We start from the raw sequence: 22,455 nt of genomic DNA on the forward strand, positions 1-22,455 counted from the left end.
CAAACATACTTTGCGCAACGAAATGTTATGCGTCGCACAAAATTCGGTCGCGCAAACATGTTTTTCTACTAGTGTTTGTACTGTGTGGTGTCATTTTTTTTAGGGTTTGATTATTAGATGTAAGTTTATTTATAAATCTTATTTAATTGTTAATTATATCTTGTACGAATATTGACATTTCATATTTAAAGTTTAAGTTGGGTGTAGAAAGAGGTTATATGGATTCAAATAAAATTTCCCAAATCATAATCGCTTTGCGCCACTGCGGTAAAGCGCCATATATATGTAAGAGGTCTTATTATATGGGTTTTGTATTTATTTTATAATATTTCCTTTTATGAAAAGCAAAAGTTGATTTGAATGTGTATTGGACAAGGATAATGCTAAGGGGAACTAAATTTTTAATCAAATTTGCAAACCAAAAGTTGTGTCATCTATAGGAAAATAAGCACGTTAATCAATACTTAAGTAATAATTTAATCATCAACACGAAAGATTTTTCAATGTGACTGGCACACAAGGTGGTACACCACGTGTCACTATACAAATGATGAGATCTGTGTGTTAAAAGTTAATAACTTAAAAAATAATATTTATCACCAAAATGGTGTACCACTCTTATTTCCGTCACAATTAAAAATTTCTCCAACAACATAACCACATTATTTGGTTTACAAAATTTAGTTTAAAATTTTAGTTTAAAATTTTTGTCTTCCTAGCATTACTTACTAGATAATACGCAAGTTTCAGTTAAAAAGCTTCAGCGAAACAGAGTCGTTTTGGTTGGTGGGTGTTAAAAGAATTAGGGCATACCTGTCTCATCTTCTTTGCTCAGTTGTATGACATCTACATCACACCACCATGGGTTCATCAAGGCAATACCACCGTCGTCACAGCGCTTGGGCTACGACTAGAAGTATAGCTTGTTTTCTAAAATTTCGCCTGGCTATAGCCTACGTAGCCCTAGGCGTCAGTCCGTTCCTGCCTCAAATTACATCTTTATTGAGTCTTCGTTTGAATGATCGCTCACACTATAATATGTAGATTAATAACACTATAATGATTCGTATGCAATTTTCTCCACATCAACCATATCACTTGAGCTAAACACTATATATATGTGTGTGTGTGTGTGTCATCACTTGAGTTCAAACTACATAACATGTATAGGGATAAATGAGTGTTTTGTCATTTATGCTACATTCACTACAAAAAATATGGGCACTGCACACTATAAATTATTTGTGCCCTTTGAGGTCAAAGGGCACCAACATATGCGTCCATAGACCAATGGCAACCGTGCAGCAACTAAGTTTGTATCTGTGCCCTCTATGGGCGTCACCATTACTAAAAGGGCACAATACACTGTTTGGTGCTCAAAGACACAGGCACAAATAAAGGCCTTTTTGTGTCTATGTCCTGACAAACTTGTCAGATGACCTTCTCCATCCATGTTTGCACTATCTTTGTTATTGTGCCCAGTAGGTTCCATTTAAAAAAAAATAGAAATGCAAAATTTTGAAATAAAACCAAAAATTTAAAATTTTCATAAAATCAAAGATGGCAAGCAATCCAATAGTAGAAATGGAATGTCTATAATGAAACTACAGAAATATTCCTCATAAAGAACATGTTTACAAGTGTTAAAGATAAAAGACCAACAAAATAATGAGATTTTCCTATCAATGTATCCATGCATTCCTACATAATTGCCACCCGTAACTGATTTTACCCTTTTTCCCATCTCAGTGGATTATGCAATCACCTTCCTGAAATCCAAACCAAAGGAAAAATGAAAAAGGGAAAGGATCACATATTTTCAGTGATGTTTAACTACCCAAACATCCAATCAACATTGAGAATTCATAGTATCCTGAAAATCGATTTAAAATAACCAAATGTGATCAGAGCTCGTAACACCAGCATGCTTATGTTTTCAAGCGCATTCTAAGTGCTGCTTGAAATATTATATGATTAACATATTGGAATCTGGTAGCCTGTTGTTACCAATGCGTAGAAAGGGTAGCTCACCTTAAGTTCGACTCCAGACTCTAGACGTGAGCGCGCACCCACAATGGAGTGTTGAACGCTACATTCTCGCAAGAAGCAACCATGAGAAATAATTGCATCCATAATCTACAAAATTCATTTGGCCATGAGATCAAATATGTTCTCAATAATTACAAATCAAGTGCTATAATATTTTTAGAGCCAGAATTTGATCCCAAGTGCAAACCAATCCACAACTATAATGCCAGTGAAGAAAAAGACCAACCTCTGCCTTCTCGATGACTGGAGACTTCTTGAATGGCAGTAAAATATGTGGGAACAAATACATATAGACCACAATTGATCAAATCACTCATCTGCATTTAGAAAATAGATAACCCTTACATAATGTGGCATGTAACAAAGTACATAAAACAAAGAATTGAGATCATGAAGCACCAACTAAATGAACAATTTTGGGACAGTAATTGCATCGTGTACATACAAAAGTCACTGGATTCTCAGTATAATGCAATAGTTCTTTGGTGGCAGGATCAACAACCAACTGCCAAAACTGGTTCAAAGATTCAGCAAAAACTTACAGATGAACCCAAAAACGAAGTATGGCATGACGAAAAAACAAGAGGAAAGAACATCAGGAATATGGGGTAGAGTTGCAACATTATTCAATAGTTCAAGCAGTCTGTCAACAAATTAACCCTTTATTACTAACATTGTACCCATCACCTTATATCCTTTATGAGCAACCGCAATGACGAACAAGAAGAAGCAATAAAAGTAATTAACTTTTCAAAATCTTATCTATAATTCCAAGCAATAATCACAAACAATTTTGATTAAATTCCAGAAATGAATTGTATAGTGGTACGACTAACAACTACTAATTGATCTTTTGACATGTCGCAACAGGCCACCCCGCAATCAAAATTTAGGTCCAGTGACATCAATGGCACTCTAGATTAGAATTTCATTAACCTTCAATGTTTATCGTGTTTGAACTCCAATCCAAATCAGTCGTGACTATGTGTTCGATATATGCAAATGGATTTGAGTGTTTAAAAAGGATTAAAGGCAACTGCAGAAGAAGATGGAATGGTGCTTAGATAACTACACATGCTTAGAAACAGAGAGCTATTCTTCCTACTATCCAATCAACAAAATTTGAAACATCAATTTGTTGCTTTCCTAATTTTATTATGCCAATGCAAAATGCAATGCTAATTAATATGCAGTATGCTGTGTTTAAGGTTCAACAGTTCTTACCAAAGAAACATGCAAAACTCGCCAGGGCCTAGCTCGTCCCATAATCATAGCAAAGATTAAGAAATAATTAGATGAAAGTAAAACCCATAACCTCATGTATTCCACACACAAAAGTAATAGAAGAAAAAAGCACAGCAGACATGCAGCAGAGCTATAAACAATCAACGTAAACAAAATTAAGAACCAAACAGATGAGTGAATCGTTTCTGCACCTCAGAATCGCTTCAACTTCGTAAAATTTGGAGTCTGGGACATAACCCACGAGCAACCAACAATATGGAGTCAGAAGCCATGCCAAGATTTAAAATTTAAAATCCGAGACACCTAAATCATAATTTGAATGGAACATGCAATAACATTGAAAACCCATAAACCATTTTTCCAGAAAATGGGAAGAAGACAAACCATTTTTCCGAATTCGAAGGTTTCCACAACGGCGATGAAATATTGATGACGACCACGACTCCTCACTCCCTCTTCGACTCGCACCTGCCCTTCCCTCACCAACACCTCCTAACCTGACGCACCTCCCTCCCATGATCCCTCCCTATCGGACTCCGATCCCAACGCGATTTCCGATTCAGGCTCTACATCCACCGATCATCCCAAACCCGACCCACCCCCTCCCTTGATCTCTCCCTACCAGACCCCGATCTTCCCAAACCTTCCTCCATCACGTGCATGGGGTTTCTGCTAGGGGATTCTGGCGATTATGGGGCTCAAGAGCCTCCACGATTTGTCTGGAGAAGGTAGAGAGAGAAAGAGGGGTTGGAGAGAGAAAGAGACAAAGGTGAGAGAGAATTTGAGGGGAAGCAGGGCGAAAAGGGAAACTAAAGGGAAAGAGATAGAAGGGACCCGAGATAGAATTAGGGTAGAATTTTAATTATTATTATAAGAGTTAGTGGGCACAATTGTGTAATGCGGTGGTGGAAACCTAAGTTTTTGAATTTAGTAGTGGGAAACCCAAACTTGCACCATAAAAGATAGGGAGAAGTCCAATTTGGAGAAAGGGGAAACTTATTATAAATCTAATTTTATAAGCTTGTCACTTCCGATCTCGACATACGTTCCGGATTGACGCGTGACGTCATCAAGTATCCGTACGTCTATCATACCCCATCTTCAAGATATGGCAAAACATAACTCGAGCATTGATTCGCATAGTTTTTTTTTTTCTTCCTAATTTCTGATTGGTTGCTCAACCTCCAACACCCCCCCCCCCCCCAAAATTCTGATTGGTCCTTCACCATTTAACTTATTGGTTCCTTCCCTTTGGCCTGAATGGCCTCTTTCCCACAAGGTGAGAGTTTATATTCATTTAAATCTATAGTTTAGTGAAATGACTTCAAATGTTTGTAACTATGCCGTTATAATCCAGATTCGCAAATGGTTTTCATCTGTGCGTTCGTTGTCTCGAGATCTATTTGAAAACATCAATTGTGAACTTGAAAGGTCAACGAATTTTAAAGATTGATTACGAAAATTCAAATCCGATAGTTATTCGATTTAATTCCAAAAATCAATGGAATTAAAATTAACTAATGAAAATAATGTAAACGTGAAATACGAATTTAAATAACGAGATATGTAATTAGTAGTGAAATTCCGAGGATGGGATTTCACAAGGCCATTATTAGTTATAGTCCAATTTTGTTTTAATTTTGAAGCTCTATCGAAGGTTAATTGTGTTTAGCATGATAAAAGGCTTGCGTTGTTCTTTTATTATTTTTTTTCTTTTTTTCTTTTCGTTTTTCTTTTGTTTTTTCTTTTCTTTTGTTTTATCTTTTTTGTATGAACCGGGAAACATAATTATAAACCAAAAAATATATTATGTTGGGAGTATCTATATCATGGGCCAATTAGAAAGAAAATATTATTATATTGTAATACTACATAAGTTGATAAAAGGACCCAAGAGGAGTCCAGCATAGCATAAGATAGTTATATTTTCACAGTACACCAGTGAAATATAACATAATACAAAATATATTAATTGTCCTCGTCATCGCTGCTTAAAATCTCAACGGTAACATTCTGCATATTTCGTGAGCTCAAATGTGGGAGAGACAGACCTCTAGGACGAATTTGTGCTTGATAAGTGCGTGGTTCTTCAATAATAACGACAGAACTGGTAGACTGTTCAGTTGTTGTTTCAGCAGAAACCAAATTGACAGGATATTGTTCTGCCCTACCTGGGTTTGCCCATGCTGGCAATACATGTCCTTGAGGTGCGCGTACGCATTCGTTATTGAAGGGTAATGCGTAGCCAAGGCGACCATCAGCAAAAGTAGTAAGAATGTACTGATTATCAAAAGAACAAGGCGACCATCAGCAAAAATTGTAATGTTGGAAGCAATATACGAATGTGATGCTGGAGATTCAGTTCCAATTCTAACTCCACGACGTCGCCTGTCCGCCATTCTCAATGATGTAGAACTTGATCAAATTCAAAAGAAACACAAGTGTATGAAGCAACCTTCTTAATTTCCATATACAAATTAGTAAGGGAGTGTGTGGACATTTTATAGTAGAATAAAGGCACAAATCCATAATTGTGCCAACATATTCTTTTGCTATAGAGTATTTATTATTTATTAATATTTACTGGACACAATTTCTAACATTTGTGTCAGAAAAGAGGAATTTATAATTATTAAAATATATTCTCTATTTGAAGACCCAATGAGAAGTAGAGTGATTTATTATTTATTAATATTTAGTGGACACAATTTCTATCATTAGTGTTATAAAAATGAATCTACAATTATTAACTCATTTGTCTATCTGAAGACCAACTAACTTTTGCACAGAGACCAACCCTAAGGGCACAATTGTTGGTTATGTGTCACTGCAGGTAGGACTTTAAAACCAAAAACCATATCACCAAGTATAAAAGACAAACCTGCAAGAAGATAACAATCTAAAAAGCAGTTCAAAAAGATACGAATCTAACAAACATTCATTGCACCTGGAAATGATCCTTTGTAAATCTAAAACATGCCACTTAGTACTACGGTGTAGTGGTATTCTTCTTTACTTGTAAGTGAGAGATCTGAGGTTCAGCTTTCGGGTAAAACAAATTTGAACAACATTATTGCTAACTTATTTTGAGGCTAAAATATTGCACGGTAATAAACAGCTTCATACAATTATTTACCACAATTTTATAAATTTTAATTATTGGTGTGCTAGTGGAGGTAAAGACAAACGAGAGAGAACATATAGTGCCTCTGACAAATAATTTTTATAAACACAAAATATTTTTTGTGCCCATTTTCAGTAAAAAAGTTGTCATGTGACCCCACTCGACACGATTTCCGTGCCCATTAGTGTTTTGTGTCTACTTTTTTTAACATTGGGCACAATAGATGGTGCCCTCTATGGAATGGGAATTGTTTAAGCTTTTTGGTGGTCAAATTGACACAAAATTCTCAATTGTGCCCTTTATTTTGTACCCAAAGCTCATTTTTCTTGTAGTGATTTACTGATCAGCTCTCTAATATTAGTAAATCATACACATGAGCACGGATCATCTCTCTAATATTAGTAAATCATATATGAGCGGAGTCTACCCTTATTAAAAAGGTTGCCAACAAGATATTAAGTTCAAATATTTTGACCGAGATAATAAAGCTAATTAATCCATGGTTGGAGACTCAAGTCTTTATATATATATGTGTGTGTGTGTGTGTGTGTGTGTGTGTGTGTGTGTGTGTGTATTGACGCCTAGGATATTTAAGTACAACACAAGAGTTAGCCTTTATATTATCAAATTGTGCCCAATGATTTCTTCATTCAATCCGCAATTAGCAACAATGACAACTTTTGCAGAAAAAAGTGTCCTTTTGCTTGTCCCAATTATATTCCCATCTATTTTAGCCACCAAAACCCAAAATTCCAAGCGCATAAATAAACCATACAAGAGGCTCGTAGCCTAGTGCTTTATTACCATGCACGAATCCTATTTGATGGCACGAATGCAGGCAACAGCTGCATGCCGTCGCAAATGCAACCGACCTTCTCTCCACAAACTTTGGTACGCTGGATTGCTGGTTGCCTTTAACGACCCCGTGACAAACGACAAGCTTCTGTTGCCACCTGTGGCAAAACCTCAAGGCTTCTATTTCTATGACTAGGACGACTGCAGCGCTTGGTTTGCGTACACTTTGGTTTCCAACTCGAGTGAGAACAAGTATAATATGTTAGAGTAGGTTAATTAATACATATTATACTTTGGCTAGAGGGATGCCCCATTTAAGACTAATACTCAGCAGGGTTTATATTATTTTCACCTGAAGATGGACATCAAGTTGCATGAATTTTATTAATTACGCTCAAATTTGAGAAATTCTTGTATACAATGCTCTTTATATAACTAGTCATGTGAGCAGCACATGTGAGGCAATTTGGAGAGAGTTGTTGTATATGCATGCAAAGAAATAAAAAAGAGACAAGGTTCGATTATAACTATTCTTAATTAGTTTGCTTTCCTTATGAGTATGGTCTGCACTTCTGTTGTGATTTCACTAATAAAAGAGGATTAAGGATGGTTTGCCGGTGTGCTATGATCATTATTAGTGATTCTATAATTTTCAGTTATCTTGTAAAACTTCTCGTTTGCAGTTGCTTTTCAGCAAGTATAAACAATGCCTATATGTTGTATTTGAGGTTAATATGGCAGTCATATTTCAAGAATTGATTGAATACATTTTAATGTCTACAGAAAATTCAACAAAAAAGCAGTAGCATTCGCATTAAACACCAAGATTTACTTGAATTGAATTCTTATATCAATAATGTTATGATCACCAAGTTTGGTCACTCAATCATGTGGCGGCTAGTAATAATTTAAAAGCTAGCACTGGCACAGAAGCATTTCTTGGAATCAAAATATGTATGAAGGACGGAACAGATAGAACAGAACTATATATGTAGGCGGCTACCTAGGATAACTACAAAACCCTAAAAACTATATGTATGTAGTTTCGATTTAAGCCATTCTAATCTTGTGGAGGGCTATGTTGGTGAGAGCCAAGTCTTAAGAGATTGATCCCAAGTTACCAAGGAATATATCATAAAATTAAATAGAGAGGATTAAAAATGCCCGTCATGAGCATCATATATGTATGTGAGAGAAATTTGCAATTTCTTTCTTAAAAAAATCATTTACAAATTCCTCTTCTATACGTTTGAATGCTCAAAAAGGGCATCTATAGTCCTTCCTATCTAACATTTTGTGGTCCATCATTTATTCACTTGGCATCAATCCTTGGGGCTTAGAAATTACTCACTGACACACCCAACCTGAAATGTCCATGTGGACTTCGAATCAAGCTGTGTTGACCGACACCAGAGGGTGACGAAGCCATAAAGTGTAGTGATGTGGAAAATGTGAGTAAATTTAAACCTAAAAGTGCCTAAATGTAAGAGTGTGCTAGTGAGCGGGAATGAACTCATTCACACGTAATGTCAGAGCATAAGTAAAGTACAGTAAGGTAGAATGAGAATTATACTATCGGAGGTAAACACTTATACCAAAGTTTGCCAAGAATCCTCGTCGACACGAAAGCTCAACTACTAAAACCTGGAGGGGTGAAAAACAAAGGTGAGTGGGCCTAAAAATAAAGCTTTGTAAAAACCTTTTTGAAAACATAATAACCCCTCGTCGTAAAACAAGTATAGTTTCCAAAATATACATACTACGCATAGTATGAAAATACTTATTGTAACCTGCAATATCTCAAGAATTCAATACGTCACAAAATTGGTAAATAAGCATATAACTTCTAGTAATCACAATACCTCGCAGAAATAAACATATCACATTAAGTGCTCATTGACACATGCTGACACACGAGTTCATGTAGAGGTATTCTGACATGAACAGGACGGGGTGTAATAATGATTTACGCTCTAGTACTACAATCTGGTGAACACTTGCATTATGTGCATCCATATACGAGTACTAATTGCCTATAGCAATCTAGGACATGACCGGCACCTACAATTGATCCAAAGTGGGCATACGGTGTGACGTGAACATACACGTGAAACCTGGCCCTCGCTCAGGTGATTGTTGACACTAGTGTAGCACATGATGAGCAGATAACATAAATATAGTCATGCCACAATAATTCGATAATTCTAATCAACATAATACTATTCATAGCCATAAATCTAATTAAAGCATCACGTAGGATTTATAATGATTTCCTAATTCTCATCATTACGACATTTCTTATAAATGTTAATTTAATTACGGCATCACATAGAAAATTCGTTATTAGATGTATATATGGAAACTAAACAAATATATATACATATATATATATATGTATGTATGCATATATAAAAGAAAAGACTCATTCACAGATACTTACAAGGTTGCAGCCGTTCGAGCAAGTAATTGCGGATTGCTAATGCTAATTTACCTAAGCATAATAGACCCATTAGTAAAACTCAATTAAAACATTTGAATTTGGAGAAACGGATGGCGGATTCGAAATTAGCGCGTTGAAATACCCTAAGAAGGGTCTCAGGTAAATTTCATAAATAATCAACGAAAAAGTCAAAGGTCAACCCTAAAAAATCGACCGAGCCGCCTCGGTGGTCAACTATGTTAAAACTTTGAAGTTTCACTAAATAGATGCCAAAAAAGGACTTGGGGCGTTGAAATTAGCCTAGAAGGGTTTTCGAGAAAATTTTGAAAAAGTCAACTTAAGGAACCTTCTAAGAGTATTTCAAAGAATATTCTACAAATATTCCAGATACATTTTTGGAAATGGGCCGGGTAGGATCCTGGTTTGGATCCAGATCTGGATCGTGAATCTAGGCTTTAGAATTTTATGTATTTATTTTTTTTCTCGAGTCGGGTTAACCCGTTTGGGCTCGCTGGTCGGTCTAACCTAACAAAGAAGAAGGCCAGAACTAGACCGAGTTTGGCCAGGAAACTTCCCGAGCTCTGTTCAAGCTTGATTCTTAACTATTTTCATTGAAATAAAGATCAAAATGAAGCTTAGGAGATCAGGAATAAGGGTATGCCAAAATGAGGTTAAGCCAAGCCGGGATCGGCCCAAAAAAACCCTGCAAAGGCTGGGTTTCTCGTCGGAAATCTAGGGAACTTTCCCCCGTGTTATTTTTGTATCAAAACCCCCACCAAAAACCTTAGAATAACTAGAAATACAAACCAAGACACGATCCACTAAGTTTTAGGTTATTTTCGAGACTTACCCTCACCAAAATCCACGAGGTCCTCGCCGAAAAAAATGGAGGTCACAATCTGGGTTCTCGTTCACCACTTGGTTCTCTATTTCTATACTTGGACATTGGTAACTTGATGAGTGGTGAGGTTATTTGGTGGTGGTGTTGTCACATCCCTGCCCAAGCGGAACCATTTCCCGAGCCCGACTCCACTACCGTAGCACGATATTGTCCGTTTTGGGCTTACCATTCCTTCACGGTTTTGTTTTTGGGAACTCACGAGCAACTTCCCAGTGGGTCACCCATCATGGGATTGCTCTAGCCCTCTTCTCGCTTAACTTCGGAGTTCCTACGGAACCCGAAGCCAGTGAGCTCCCAAAAGGCCTCGTGCTAGGTAGAGATGGGAATATACATATAAAGATCACTCCCCTGGGCTATGTGGGATGTTACAGGTGTGATTTTCCGTGGAAGGTGGCAAGGTGATGGTCTCGGCCTCATGGCCATTTGGTGTTCGCAAAGGTGAGAGGGAGTTAGAGTGAGAAAGATGAAAGGGACAAGAGAGAGACTGAGAGAAGAGGGAAGAGAGAGGTCTGGGAGAGTGAGGGAAGAGGGACACGCGGTAGGGAGAGGGTGGAGAGTTTGTGATGTGTGGGCCTACTGGCCAAAAATAAATTATTTAAATATTTAAAATATCCAATCAGGAAATATTAAAATAATAATATGATAATTATGAAAAATATATAAAATATAAATAGTAATTTTTACCAAAGTATTTTTAGGATTTGTAGTTCCGTAAAACCTTCATCGTAACTCTAATTACGATTCTACTTGCATCTACGCTTTTGTACCGTTGAGTACTTCAAGAATATGGTAAAATAATAACTCGTACGAGTCATGAAATGACGGTCAATGAAAGTCAACAATCTCGCCTCAAATGGCATTTTCACAATTTCACACTTTTAAAATTTATAAAATCGTAAAATTAGGAACGGCTTGTTACACTCACCTAGTTTGAGGTCAAGTTAAAAGGTTAGATGGATTAGAAATGTACCATATCCTACGCGCTTTATAAAGATATGTCAGAAGGATTTGCAAATTCCTACTTAGAAGGTATTCAAGGGCAGAGCTAGGATTTGTTTTATAGGTGAGCTATCTTAAATAATTATCTAAAATAACATCTTTTGTTCCTACATAAAATATATAATAATCAAATAAAAATAAAACTGTAAAATCTAACATAATAATCCAAACAAACAAAAAAGATATAGAATAATAAATAGTAGTTTTTATTGGAATCGGCGATATAAGTATAATATTTTAGAATAAGTTAATACATAGACTATTAGCAGGACTTCAAACTAGGATCATTATAATCACAATTAACCATGTCAATAACTAAGGTTGAAGTTAAAAATATAGAAGAAAAGAGGGTTTTTTTTCAGTGTAATGTCTTTAAGAAAGACAGAAAATTTCATACACAGAGAGAGTCCACTAGAGAAAATACCAAGTTTAATGAAGCGTCGAGGCTTATAGTGTGAATAGTGAATAGAATTCATTTTTATGGTTTTGAATTCAAAATTAAAAGCTTGCTATAATGTTTGACATAAAAAAATCAAAATGATAGTATAAGGCATTTTTAATTGTTTTTTTTTATCTTATGGAGAAGCATCTAGTTGGTGCAATTGTTTTAAATAAAATATCCGGCATGTTTCTATTAAAAATATCTATAACAGAAACACATATGAGCAAAAATGCTTACAACAATAGTGTTAAAGCACTTTCCATCGTTTGCGATCTTGTTTAGTCCCCCAACGTAAATAATAACAATAATAATATGCTTGTCATTATGATTAGACAATGAATAACTTACATAACACGAATACATTCATACAAAGTCATGTGCCAATAAATAAGGATATTTGGACCAAAATTTGCACGTACTAATTTTATTAGCACTGGTACACTCACATGGAGTCATGTGCTAATAACAGTGTTCTAAAAATCGACTTAGGTGGTCAAGTAACGCCGCAATTTAGGGCAAATCGTTTCAAAAATTCGGTTTGGAGCTAGGCGGTTTGGTTTTTTTTTTTTTTTTTTTTTTTAATTAGCTGTGTCTTTTCGTTTTTTTTTTTTTAGTTTCATGGTGGTATACTTATGGAAATGGTGTACCTAATTTGCAAAGGATGGATTGACTACAAGTTCATCCAATTGTGAAATGAATTGGAGCACTTTTAAGGTGATACATACAAAGAAAAGAAATAAACTAGATACAACAAGGTTAAATAATTTAGTCTACGTCCAATCCAATGTAAGGATCATGAACAAGAAGAATTTAGTCTATCATTCAAGAATACTCCTCATTATGATTATATGCTTACTGCTTTTTAAATATTGAACTTGTTCGATGGATGTACTTTGTGTATTCTTCTACTTCTATTTTTGCATATTTTTGCATTTTATCATTCTTTTATTATCCATACAAGTATATATTTTTTTTATTTTTTTTTAAAGTGTAAATAGGCTTATTTACAAGATATATAATAAATTTACATAAATCCGTTTAGCCGCCTAGGGTTGCAAAACAGCCGAAGTTGATACGGGCCACTTCAGTTTCAGGCCATTTGGGTACTGGCTGCAGCAGCATCTCGACCTAATTCACACAGGAATCAAAATATGGTTGGGGATAAGTACAACACCCTAAGTCTTTTCATTAATATTGAACCATAATGATTCCCGGACGGCCCAAAATATTGAATATTTCGGCAATTTCTAAGTTTTCTATTGTTAAAAAAATAGAGCAAAGTACAAGACTTTGTGCTTAAAATTTTGTAAAAAAGAAGTCCGGCATATTCTATTGGAATATGTCAATATTTAAGAAAAAAGGAATGTAAATATTTTGTAATTATCAGAGTCATGTTTTAGGAAGGATATTGTGTCCTTTATTTTTGTTTCCTTTTGTAACAAGGATTGTATGTATCTTTTATTCAGAATTATGGAATACAGAAAAGTTAAGCCGTAAAATTCTATTTGGCATCAGAGCCAAATTTTCCGTAACCCTAGAAACTGTAAACCAATATTTTCTTCCACTGTTGTGTTCGGTCTACTTTTTCCTGCGCTGCTGGTTGCAGAAATCGGTTAGGCCGTGTATATTGGATTTGCAGCAGTGTGATCTTGCTGCTGCCATGTGTGGTGATGTGCTTTGTATTCCAATACAGCAGCACCGTGTTCAGTTGCTGTAACAATTTGGTCGTGCCATGTATTGGCTTCTGGTTGTGCTATGTGGATTGTAGCATCTTGGATTTTGTGCCTTTTTTCTGGATTGCAGCGTGGATTCTTGGTGGCAATTGAAGCTTTCAATCGTTGCCTTGACTTCTTACTTTCAATTTTTTGTTTCTCTTTTTGACATGAATTATTGATGTACTTAAGCAATTGGAGGATAGTCTGCTGCTTTGCCGTGTGAATTGCAATTTTGGAATGAGATTTGTGTGTTTCTTGTAGCGTGTGGTTCTGTTTGTTTGGTACTATAATTGTCGTGTATTATTATCGCATGTGTGATTACAATGACCAATACAGGTTAGATTTTAGATTCCGGTGCAACGGATCATATGACGTATGATAGAACATTGTTTCAGTCCATGAAAGATTCTCATAGAAAGTGTGTGGCAATTGCCAATGGTACTACTGCTGCTGTTGTTGGAGCGGGAACAGTGTCTATTGCGCCCTTTCTTTCGTTACATGATTGTTTATTGGTTCTGTCATTGTCCCATCACTTATTGGTTCTGTCATTGTCCCATCACTTATTGTGAAGTGGAGAAGTGGTAAAGAGACGGCCTTAATTATTTATGTGGATGACATGATAATAACGGGTGATGATTCTGAAGAGATGATGAAGTTAGAACAAAACCTTGCAGCCGAGTTCGAGATGAAGAATTTGGGAGATTTGAAATATTTTCTTGGTGTGGAAGTCACTCGGTCATCTAGAGGTATTTTCTTGTCTCAACGTAAATACGTTTTGGATTTATTAAAAGAAACAGGCATGCTGGGATGTAAACCTATGGACACACCTATCGTGGAGAAACATTATTTGAGGATTTATCCAAATCAGGAACCGGTTGACAGAGGTAGATATCAAAGACTAGTGGGGAGGCTGATTTATTTGTCTCACACTCGTCCGGATATTGTCTATGCCGTAAGTGTGGTAAGTCAATTTATGCACTCACCTAGTGTGGATCATATGGCGGCGGTAATGAGAATCTTGGCATATTTGAAGTCTGCCCTGGGTAAAGGAATTTTGTATGAATGTCATGGACATATAAGGATTGATGGATTTACTGATGGTGATTGGGCAGGTGATGTGACTGATAGAAGGTCTACATCTGAGTATTTTACATTTGTTGGAGGTAATTTGGTTACGTGGCAGAGCAAGAAGCAGAATGTGGTATCACGGTCTTCTACAAAGCCGAGTATAGGGGTATGGCACATGGTGTGTGTGAGATTCTTTGGCTACGAAAATTACTTTGGAGTCTTGGTTTTAAACAGAAGGAGGCAATGAAGTTGTGTTGTGATAATAAGTCCGCTAGAGAAATTGCTGAGAATCCAGTACAGCATAACAGGACTAAGTATGTTGAGGTTGACAGACATTTTATCAAAGAAAAGCTGGAGAAGAAGATTGTGTCCATACCGTTTGTGAACTGAGAGGAACAACTTGCAGATATTCTTACCCATGCCGTGTGTAGTAGGAGGTTCGATGACTCACTTGTCAAGTTGGGCATGAGTAATATATATGCTCCAACTTGAGGGGGAGTATTGAAATAAGTCAATATTTAGGAAAAAAGGGGAATGTAAATATTTTGTAATTATTAGAGTCATGTTTTAGGAAGGATATTGTGTCCTTTATTTTTGTTTCCTTTTGTAACAAGGATTGTATGTACCTTTTATTCAGAATTGTGGAATACAGAAAAGTTAAGCAGTAAAATTCTATTTATTCTTCAACAAAAATCCTTCCACTAAAAACTAAAATGACAGACCAATCAACCTCCAAACTCCACTATAAATGGAAACAAGTAGGTAGTTCTATCTAAGCAAGACAACAATCCGATCAAAAGTAGGAAAGTAATACCTTGACAACTTTTGCAGCAAAATTTTGTTTCCTTATTTTGTCCTCATTATTTTCCCCTCCGTGTTATCAACCAGAACCCCAAAGTTCAAAGGAGAGAAACCATGCATGAGAATGCAGCTGTATTATCACGACAAACTATTTGACGGCACGCAGAAGGATAAGACTAATGCAACATCTGCTGCAACCGTAAATCCAACCAAGCTTGCGCCAGGCTCTCAATTCGGTATGCTTGTTGTCTTTAATGACCCTATTACAAGGGACGACAAGTATCACTCTCCGCCCATCGCAAACGCTCAAGGCTTCTATTTTTACGACAGGAAAGACACCTACTCAGCTTGGTTTGCATTCAATTTGGTGTTCAACTCAAGTGAGCACAGGGGTACATTGAATATTATGGGTACGGATTTGATGCCGGGGAAAACTAGGGATCTTTCGGTGGTCGGAGGGACTGGAGACTTCTTCATGGCTAGAGGGATTGCCACTCTTCAAACTGATACTTTCCAGGGGCAATATTATTTTCGCCTCAAGATGGATATCAAGTTGTATAAATGTTATTAATTACGTTAAGATTGGAAAAATATTGCTTAGGATTAATGTGCCAGTACAATGCCCTTCCTATAATAATTGATCAGGTGATCTTTACTGGAGGGATGATTGGTTGTGAGAAAGCTGTTGTATGCACCAGCCCTTTTCTATAACATAATGCTAGGGAAATTAAATTTAGAAACTAAATTATGTGTCATTAATAGGAATGAGCACGTTTATTAACGCTTAAGTAATAAACCAATAATTAACTTTCATGTCTTTTAATTTTCAAAATTTAATCTACAAATTTAATCTCCCTAACATTACCACGTTATACTGCTAGTCACATGTCCCCTAGTGTGAAAGTGATTCCATGATAATTTTCTAGATATTTGCTTGCACTATGTAGCGATCGAGGTACTTCTATCGCAATCTTAATTACTAGTAAATATATAGAGATGATTAAGTTCTAGGGTGCTGTGACTAGTCATCACAATTAGTTTCGGAACTTCTTGTTTGAAGAGTCGTATATGCCAAGGTTAATATACAAGTCACCTTTCGAGAGTTGATAGTTCCCATATTAATTTCTGGTGATATATTCCAACAAACAATCATCATTGGCATTTTCACAAAGAATAATAACAGATATCCTATTTCTGTTGTTCATTTTTTGTCAATTTCATCAAATGATACGACAGTTCATTAGTTAATTTAACTAATTGCATTTTATGACTAAAATTGGATTGTTTTAACTTTTATAGATACCCTACAATTTTGGTGATAGACCCACTTTATTATTTTATTTTTACACTCACATTATAATCTCATCCACGATAAAAAAATAAAAAAAATTAAATGTTATTCCTCTACCTACCATTTTTCTTAAAATAACCTTTAATATATTTTATTTTAACACCTCCACCCAACCCTATCAAAAACCAAAACCTTTGACACCTGCTTGGTGGCATCTCCTTTGGAAAGAGAGAGAAACAAGAGCGGGAGGAAGAGAGAATCACGGGGGACAAAGAGAGAGAAACAGGAGGGGAGGAATAGAGTGAAGACGGGGGAGGAAGATTGCTCCAAATCGTTTATTCCAATTGGGATTTGGGTATTATTCGATTTGAAAATCTTGGTTGTCATCGTCCTCTAGCTTCCATGGCTGCCTCCTTTGTTGCATCTCTATTCTACACGTGATCGGTGACCATTGTTGTTTATCTATGAGGAAGAGGAAGAGAGGTTGGAGGTGGTATTACCAGAATTAAAAGAGAGAGTAGGGTGATGTTTGCTGCTGGAGAGGTGTGATGGATGATTGGAGACTTGATAGTCGTCGGCCCATGATGGCTGATTTAGGAGGGTGATGGATTTATTTTCGTTAGTTTTAGTTTTTCTTTATTTTGTTTTAGTTATTTAATTAAAATTATAAAGAATGTATAGATATGGATATAAAAGTCTTTTAATAAAAGGATAAATAAGTGATTAACATTTTCATTAAAAAGTGAGTGGAAAAATAACACAATGAGGATTTTTTTTTTTTTTTTGAGTACATTGATATTTTTTACACTAAAAAGATGGGGAGTTCGGCAAAGTCACACGATGAGAAGCCTCATTTGATATCAAATTCGCCATCCATGAGGTTCGAATCTAAGACCTCTTACTTCCAAATGAAAAGAAATATCACCAGACCGCAGTATTGAGTAACAACAATAAAGTGGTTTTAGTAGCACTCTTATGAAAACACCTCACATTCATTAAAATTCCAATTTTGTCCCTCATTCTTCTGAAGCCGCCCCACGCACCCACGCACCCCACCAGAAAAAGGTAAAAAGACCAAACAACCCAATTCGACGAGCACCCAACGCAACACCTCAACTCACTCGGATACTCCTCCACCTCCATCACCTCCGACGCCAAGCCGTCATCCCATGCGGCCACCGCGTCTCCGAATTCCCTATTGCAAAACCTCACCAACCAAATGCCTCCAAATAGATTTGAAGAAGCATGAGCAGGTGGTTGGAACTTGTATTAATTTCTTCCAAAACCAACTTGTTATCTAAATGAGGAGTTTTGTTCTTTAGAGAGTTATTCTGAGGTTATGAGCCACCTAAGGTGAGTGCTCCGATATTCTCTGAATTATTGTTTGTCAGCTACCACACAATAATTTAGAAAGCATCATTAATTATACTAAAATAATAATGACAATAATATATAACATATAGCTAGTCCAGATCAGAAGATTGTGTTTGAGTATTAGTAGGGTGCATATTCCCAATTAATAAAGATTCGATAATCAAAAAGGCCAGTATTGACCAACCAAAGCACATGACTAGGTTAAATGGTCTACCGGCCCAACCAACCTAACGTTAACCTTTCGCTTTCTATAAAATAATGAAATGAAAACTTAAAAAAATAGTTTGAAAACTTTGAATTTTAACGAAAACGATAAAAAAAAATGTTGTACGTGAATAGTACCAGGATTGACTTTTAAAAATAAAAATGTGGTTTTTCGTTAAGGTAAACGTACATGAAATTTTTCGTTAAAATTCCCAATAATTAAAAGAATATTCAATTTCATCCATAAGCAAAGACTCCACTAGTTGTAACACTACCTGATAAATTAACCAAATAAATCATTGCATCCTACTTTTACTTAAAAGAAACTCGAAAAATACTTCTTAAAAAAACCAAAAATATTATTATCGCAAATTAAGAGCATCTCTAATGGAAATGTCAAAAATATAAATTTCAAATGTTAATTTGATAGTTGACGTGGCAATGTTATATTTTCTCTTCCTCCAACCGATATGTTTTTTTTTGTTATAAATGATATTTGCAGAACTATTTTTTAAAAAGAAATCAATTAAATAAATTTTCAAAATCTATAATTTGTGCATTAATGGAACTTACATAATAAAATGATTAAAAAATTATTTGACATCACCTTTTTTCATATGTCAATCCACATAGGATTGACATATCTGTTCGACCTTATTCCAACCTTCAAATTTGATTACATGACATTCCACTTAGAATTTGACATCTCATTTGAAGATGGTCTAATGGAGTCAGTTTCTCACACGGAGTCAAGACTTAGAGCAAGTCCACCCTATGCCAATTAGTTAGACAATAGAGCAATTTAATCCCCAAAATCCAAAAAAAAGTCTATCCACCCCAACCTAATCAGTTGGGCTATAAGGGACCCCAGCAAAACTGCACTACTCTATCGGCAGGAATGCCTCATCTCAACGATCGAGTTGATCTAACGTGAGGATGATGTCAGCCACGTTGCTTTTTTCTTTTTTTTTTTTTTTTTTTTGTCAGGCACATAGTTTTCACGTGTGGATAAAGGTGATTGAGCCGACCAAAAATTGGTGTTGGGGCCCGCACTACAGGCGCACTCAACCCAACCGAATGAGGGGCGATGTGGCACATTATGGGCCATTGGATTTCTAACAACTATATTTCTAGACCGTTGGATTTCCAATGATTTATATAATTTTGAATTTAAATCCTAAAAGCCAGGACACGTGGTGCAACTTCGGCCGTTAGCATTTATTATTACTAGTCTATATTTTTCCTACTTAAAAAAATTAAAAAGAAAATTAACAAAAAATGTCTTATTGTATTTAGGCCTGAGTGGCACAATCTAGGCTGTTGGATTGCAAAACAAATATAATCCAACGATCTATACTAATTAGGTTATCAAAAATTTAAAAAAAAATACAAAATAAAAAATTTCCTATAAATACTCAATCATCCTCTTCCACTTTACACCATATTTCAATTTCAAAAATACTTTCAACTATCCTCATGACATGTAGTGCTACAAGATTGGTTAAAAATCTAATTGAAAGTCTATCCATATAAGTTATAATTTCAAATAATGATACGTGGCATTACGGAATAGTTAAAATTTCTATCCAAAATTAAACATAAAATTATCTTTGATTATTTAAAAATAATAATTTTAATACAATTGCATGTGCAATTCATTTATGAGGTAGAGATGCACTCGGACACTTACTATTCACTAGGCAATGATTGTCTTTACCTAATTGCATGTGCAATTATTGCCTTAATGGGATGAAGTTGCTCTTAAGTCTGTTGTATGGCAATGCAAGTCACTAAATTTGTTATGAGTAATGCTAGGAAAACTAAATTTGTAGACAATGTTTTGAAAACTAAAAGATATGGAAGTTGATGATTGGTTTATTACTTACATGTTGATAAACGTGCTTATTTCTATTAGTGACATATCATTTAGTTTGTAAATTTAGTCTCCCTAACATTACACATTTATTACAGACCACTCATTCTCTACTGACCACTTATATTATTGCTACGACTTATTATTTGAGGAGCTTAACAAATTATAATTACCATGTCCTTGTTAGGTTTTGGTCAAATTTTCAGATCTATTTTATTCAGCCACTGTCATAAAATTAAAATAAGTTTGAAATCCAATAGGGTTAAAATTAAATACCTTATGTACAAAAATGTTTAAAAGGCTTATGAGCTAATTAAGAGGTAAAATGTTAAGAGTCATTTGGTGATAATTTTCGTTTTTGTATTCCTCTTTTTATAGATATGAGCTAACAAAGGGGAATAAATCCAACGATCATATTCACAATATAAGGTAGGTTTGAAAAACTAAAACCACTTATAAACTGATCATGGCAATCCCTGAAAACTCCTTCACATGTAGTAACACCAAGATTTCCTTTAGACAAACTATCTGTGTTAAGTTTAATCTAAGGAAACCAAGGTGGAGACTAAAGCACAGGAAGAATAGTGGGCTCATTTCGAGTGATAGTTTGGATCCCAAGAGAAGAACACGAGTGTCATAACCTTGAGAAGAAGAAATGACATGAGTGTCATAACCTTGAGAGTAACCAAGTATAAACTTCCTACCATAAACCAACCTAGAATTGATAGACATGTAAAGTCGACGAAAGTAGATTGGCCGACCCTCAAAATAAATTTATTTCGAGCTTTCCAAATATTTAGAGATTATGCAACTGTTGGAAAAATGGCTTATGCACATAGACATCCCAAAACTCAGCCAAAGAATCTGAAAGAGGCAAAGAAGTACCAAATTGACATGCTAACACCTCCAAAGCAGCCTAGATATCGGACAACCGAATAAAAGATGAGCAGTAGATTCCTCAGAATTATGACATAAACAACAAAAAAAAATCAAAAGATATACCACGTCATTTTAGTGCACCCTCAGTTGGAATCTTATCATGAAAAAGTAGCCAAGCCAAAATAGATAGTCGCGGCGAAATAAAATGACGACAAATAACCTCAGCCCAAGCACAATCACTATGTTTCTTTCAAATAAGATGATAACCAGAGAAAAGAAAAGATAGGCCCCTGCTCAGAGCATCCTCCACCACATAGAAAATGAGTGGAGAAAGAGGGTCTCCCTGATGTACACCTTGAGAGCAAGAGAAAACCCATGTAGTGTGCCATTTACGAAAATTAAAAAGCGAGCTAACTATGATAAAACATGCACACAGTCCACAAATATACGAGAAAAACCAAAGCTAGAAAGCACATGGAGAAGAAAATTTCAGTTCCAAGTATCAAAAGTTTTAGCAATATCGACTTTTATGCCCACGTTACCATCAAAAGCCTTTTTGTCCATAAAATTGAACCCTTCTAAAACTAGAATCAGAAATACGTCTACCTTTCAAAAATGTCGTTTGTTCAAGAGACATGATATAATTGTATATAATAACAAAAATAAAAATGGTAGTCGAGGTAGTTGCAACGACAACGATTAGGGTGTAGAGGTAACGATAGTAGTAGGGGTGGAGGTAGCATCAGTGTTGGCAGTTGTAATTGTGGTGGCAGTGATGACAATTGTGCTATTGTTGGTGGCAATTACAACAATGATGGTGATGGCAATGGCGGTGATGTCAATGGCGACGATTGTGGTTGTGGTAGTAGTCATGGTGGTTATGGTTGTGGTGGCAATGGTGGCTGTGGTGGCAATTATGATGGTCGTGATTATGGTTATGGTGGTGGTGGCAACAATAACTGTAGTAATGGTGGTGGTTTAATGTTAGTATTTGTAGTGGTAGTGGTGGCAGTCACTTTGTTTGACAATGGATGATATGTGTGTAAAAGGATAAATAATGTCATTTAAAAAAAAACAAACTAATGAGGGTATTACAAAAATTGAAAATATTCATTAAAGACTCAACTCTTTTTTTTTTTTTTTTTTTTTTTTTGTTGGTTAAAGAGAAGTCATTGCTTTTAAAATAAGTAGGATATTTTTTTACTAAACTTTTTTTTATTACTTAACTTTAATGTAAATTAGCTTTTGATGAAAA

At 35.6% G+C, this 22,455-nt stretch overlaps 2 protein-coding genes and 1 long non-coding RNA gene across 3 annotated transcripts; 2 read left to right on the forward strand and 1 right to left on the reverse strand.

The window, feature by feature from the left end:
- Positions 1 to 1,650: 1,650 nt before the first annotated feature.
- LOC137723979 (uncharacterized) lies at positions 1,651 to 3,851 on the reverse strand. The gene is made up of 4 exons (XR_015963260.1): positions 3,679 to 3,851; positions 2,276 to 2,366; positions 2,032 to 2,136; positions 1,651 to 1,769 (listed from the first exon to the last, which is right to left on the reverse strand). It is a non-coding gene; the product is annotated as an uncharacterized LOC137723979 (long non-coding RNA).
- A 10,676-nt stretch (positions 3,852 to 14,527) lies between these two features.
- Positions 14,528 to 15,168, forward strand: LOC148696253 (secreted RxLR effector protein 161-like). Its single transcript, XM_088695167.1, has 2 exons — positions 14,528 to 14,911; positions 15,013 to 15,168. The coding sequence occupies exons 1-2, from the start codon at positions 14,528 to 14,530 to the stop codon at positions 15,166 to 15,168; spliced, it is 540 nt and encodes a 179-aa protein (XP_088551293.1).
- Positions 15,169 to 15,640: 472 nt separating this feature from the next.
- LOC137709828 (dirigent protein 5-like) lies at positions 15,641 to 16,150 on the forward strand. The gene has a single exon (XM_088696212.1). It carries the CDS (start codon positions 15,698 to 15,700, stop codon positions 16,148 to 16,150), a length of 453 nt encoding a protein of 150 aa, XP_088552338.1. The 5' UTR covers positions 15,641 to 15,697.
- The last annotated feature ends 6,305 nt before the right edge of the window (positions 16,151 to 22,455 follow it).

This window comes from Pyrus communis, chromosome 6 (assembly GCF_041283825.1).
Source record: "Pyrus communis isolate YQ-2024b chromosome 6, ASM4128382v1, whole genome shotgun sequence".
NCBI classification, from domain to species: domain Eukaryota; kingdom Viridiplantae; phylum Streptophyta; class Magnoliopsida; order Rosales; family Rosaceae; genus Pyrus; species Pyrus communis.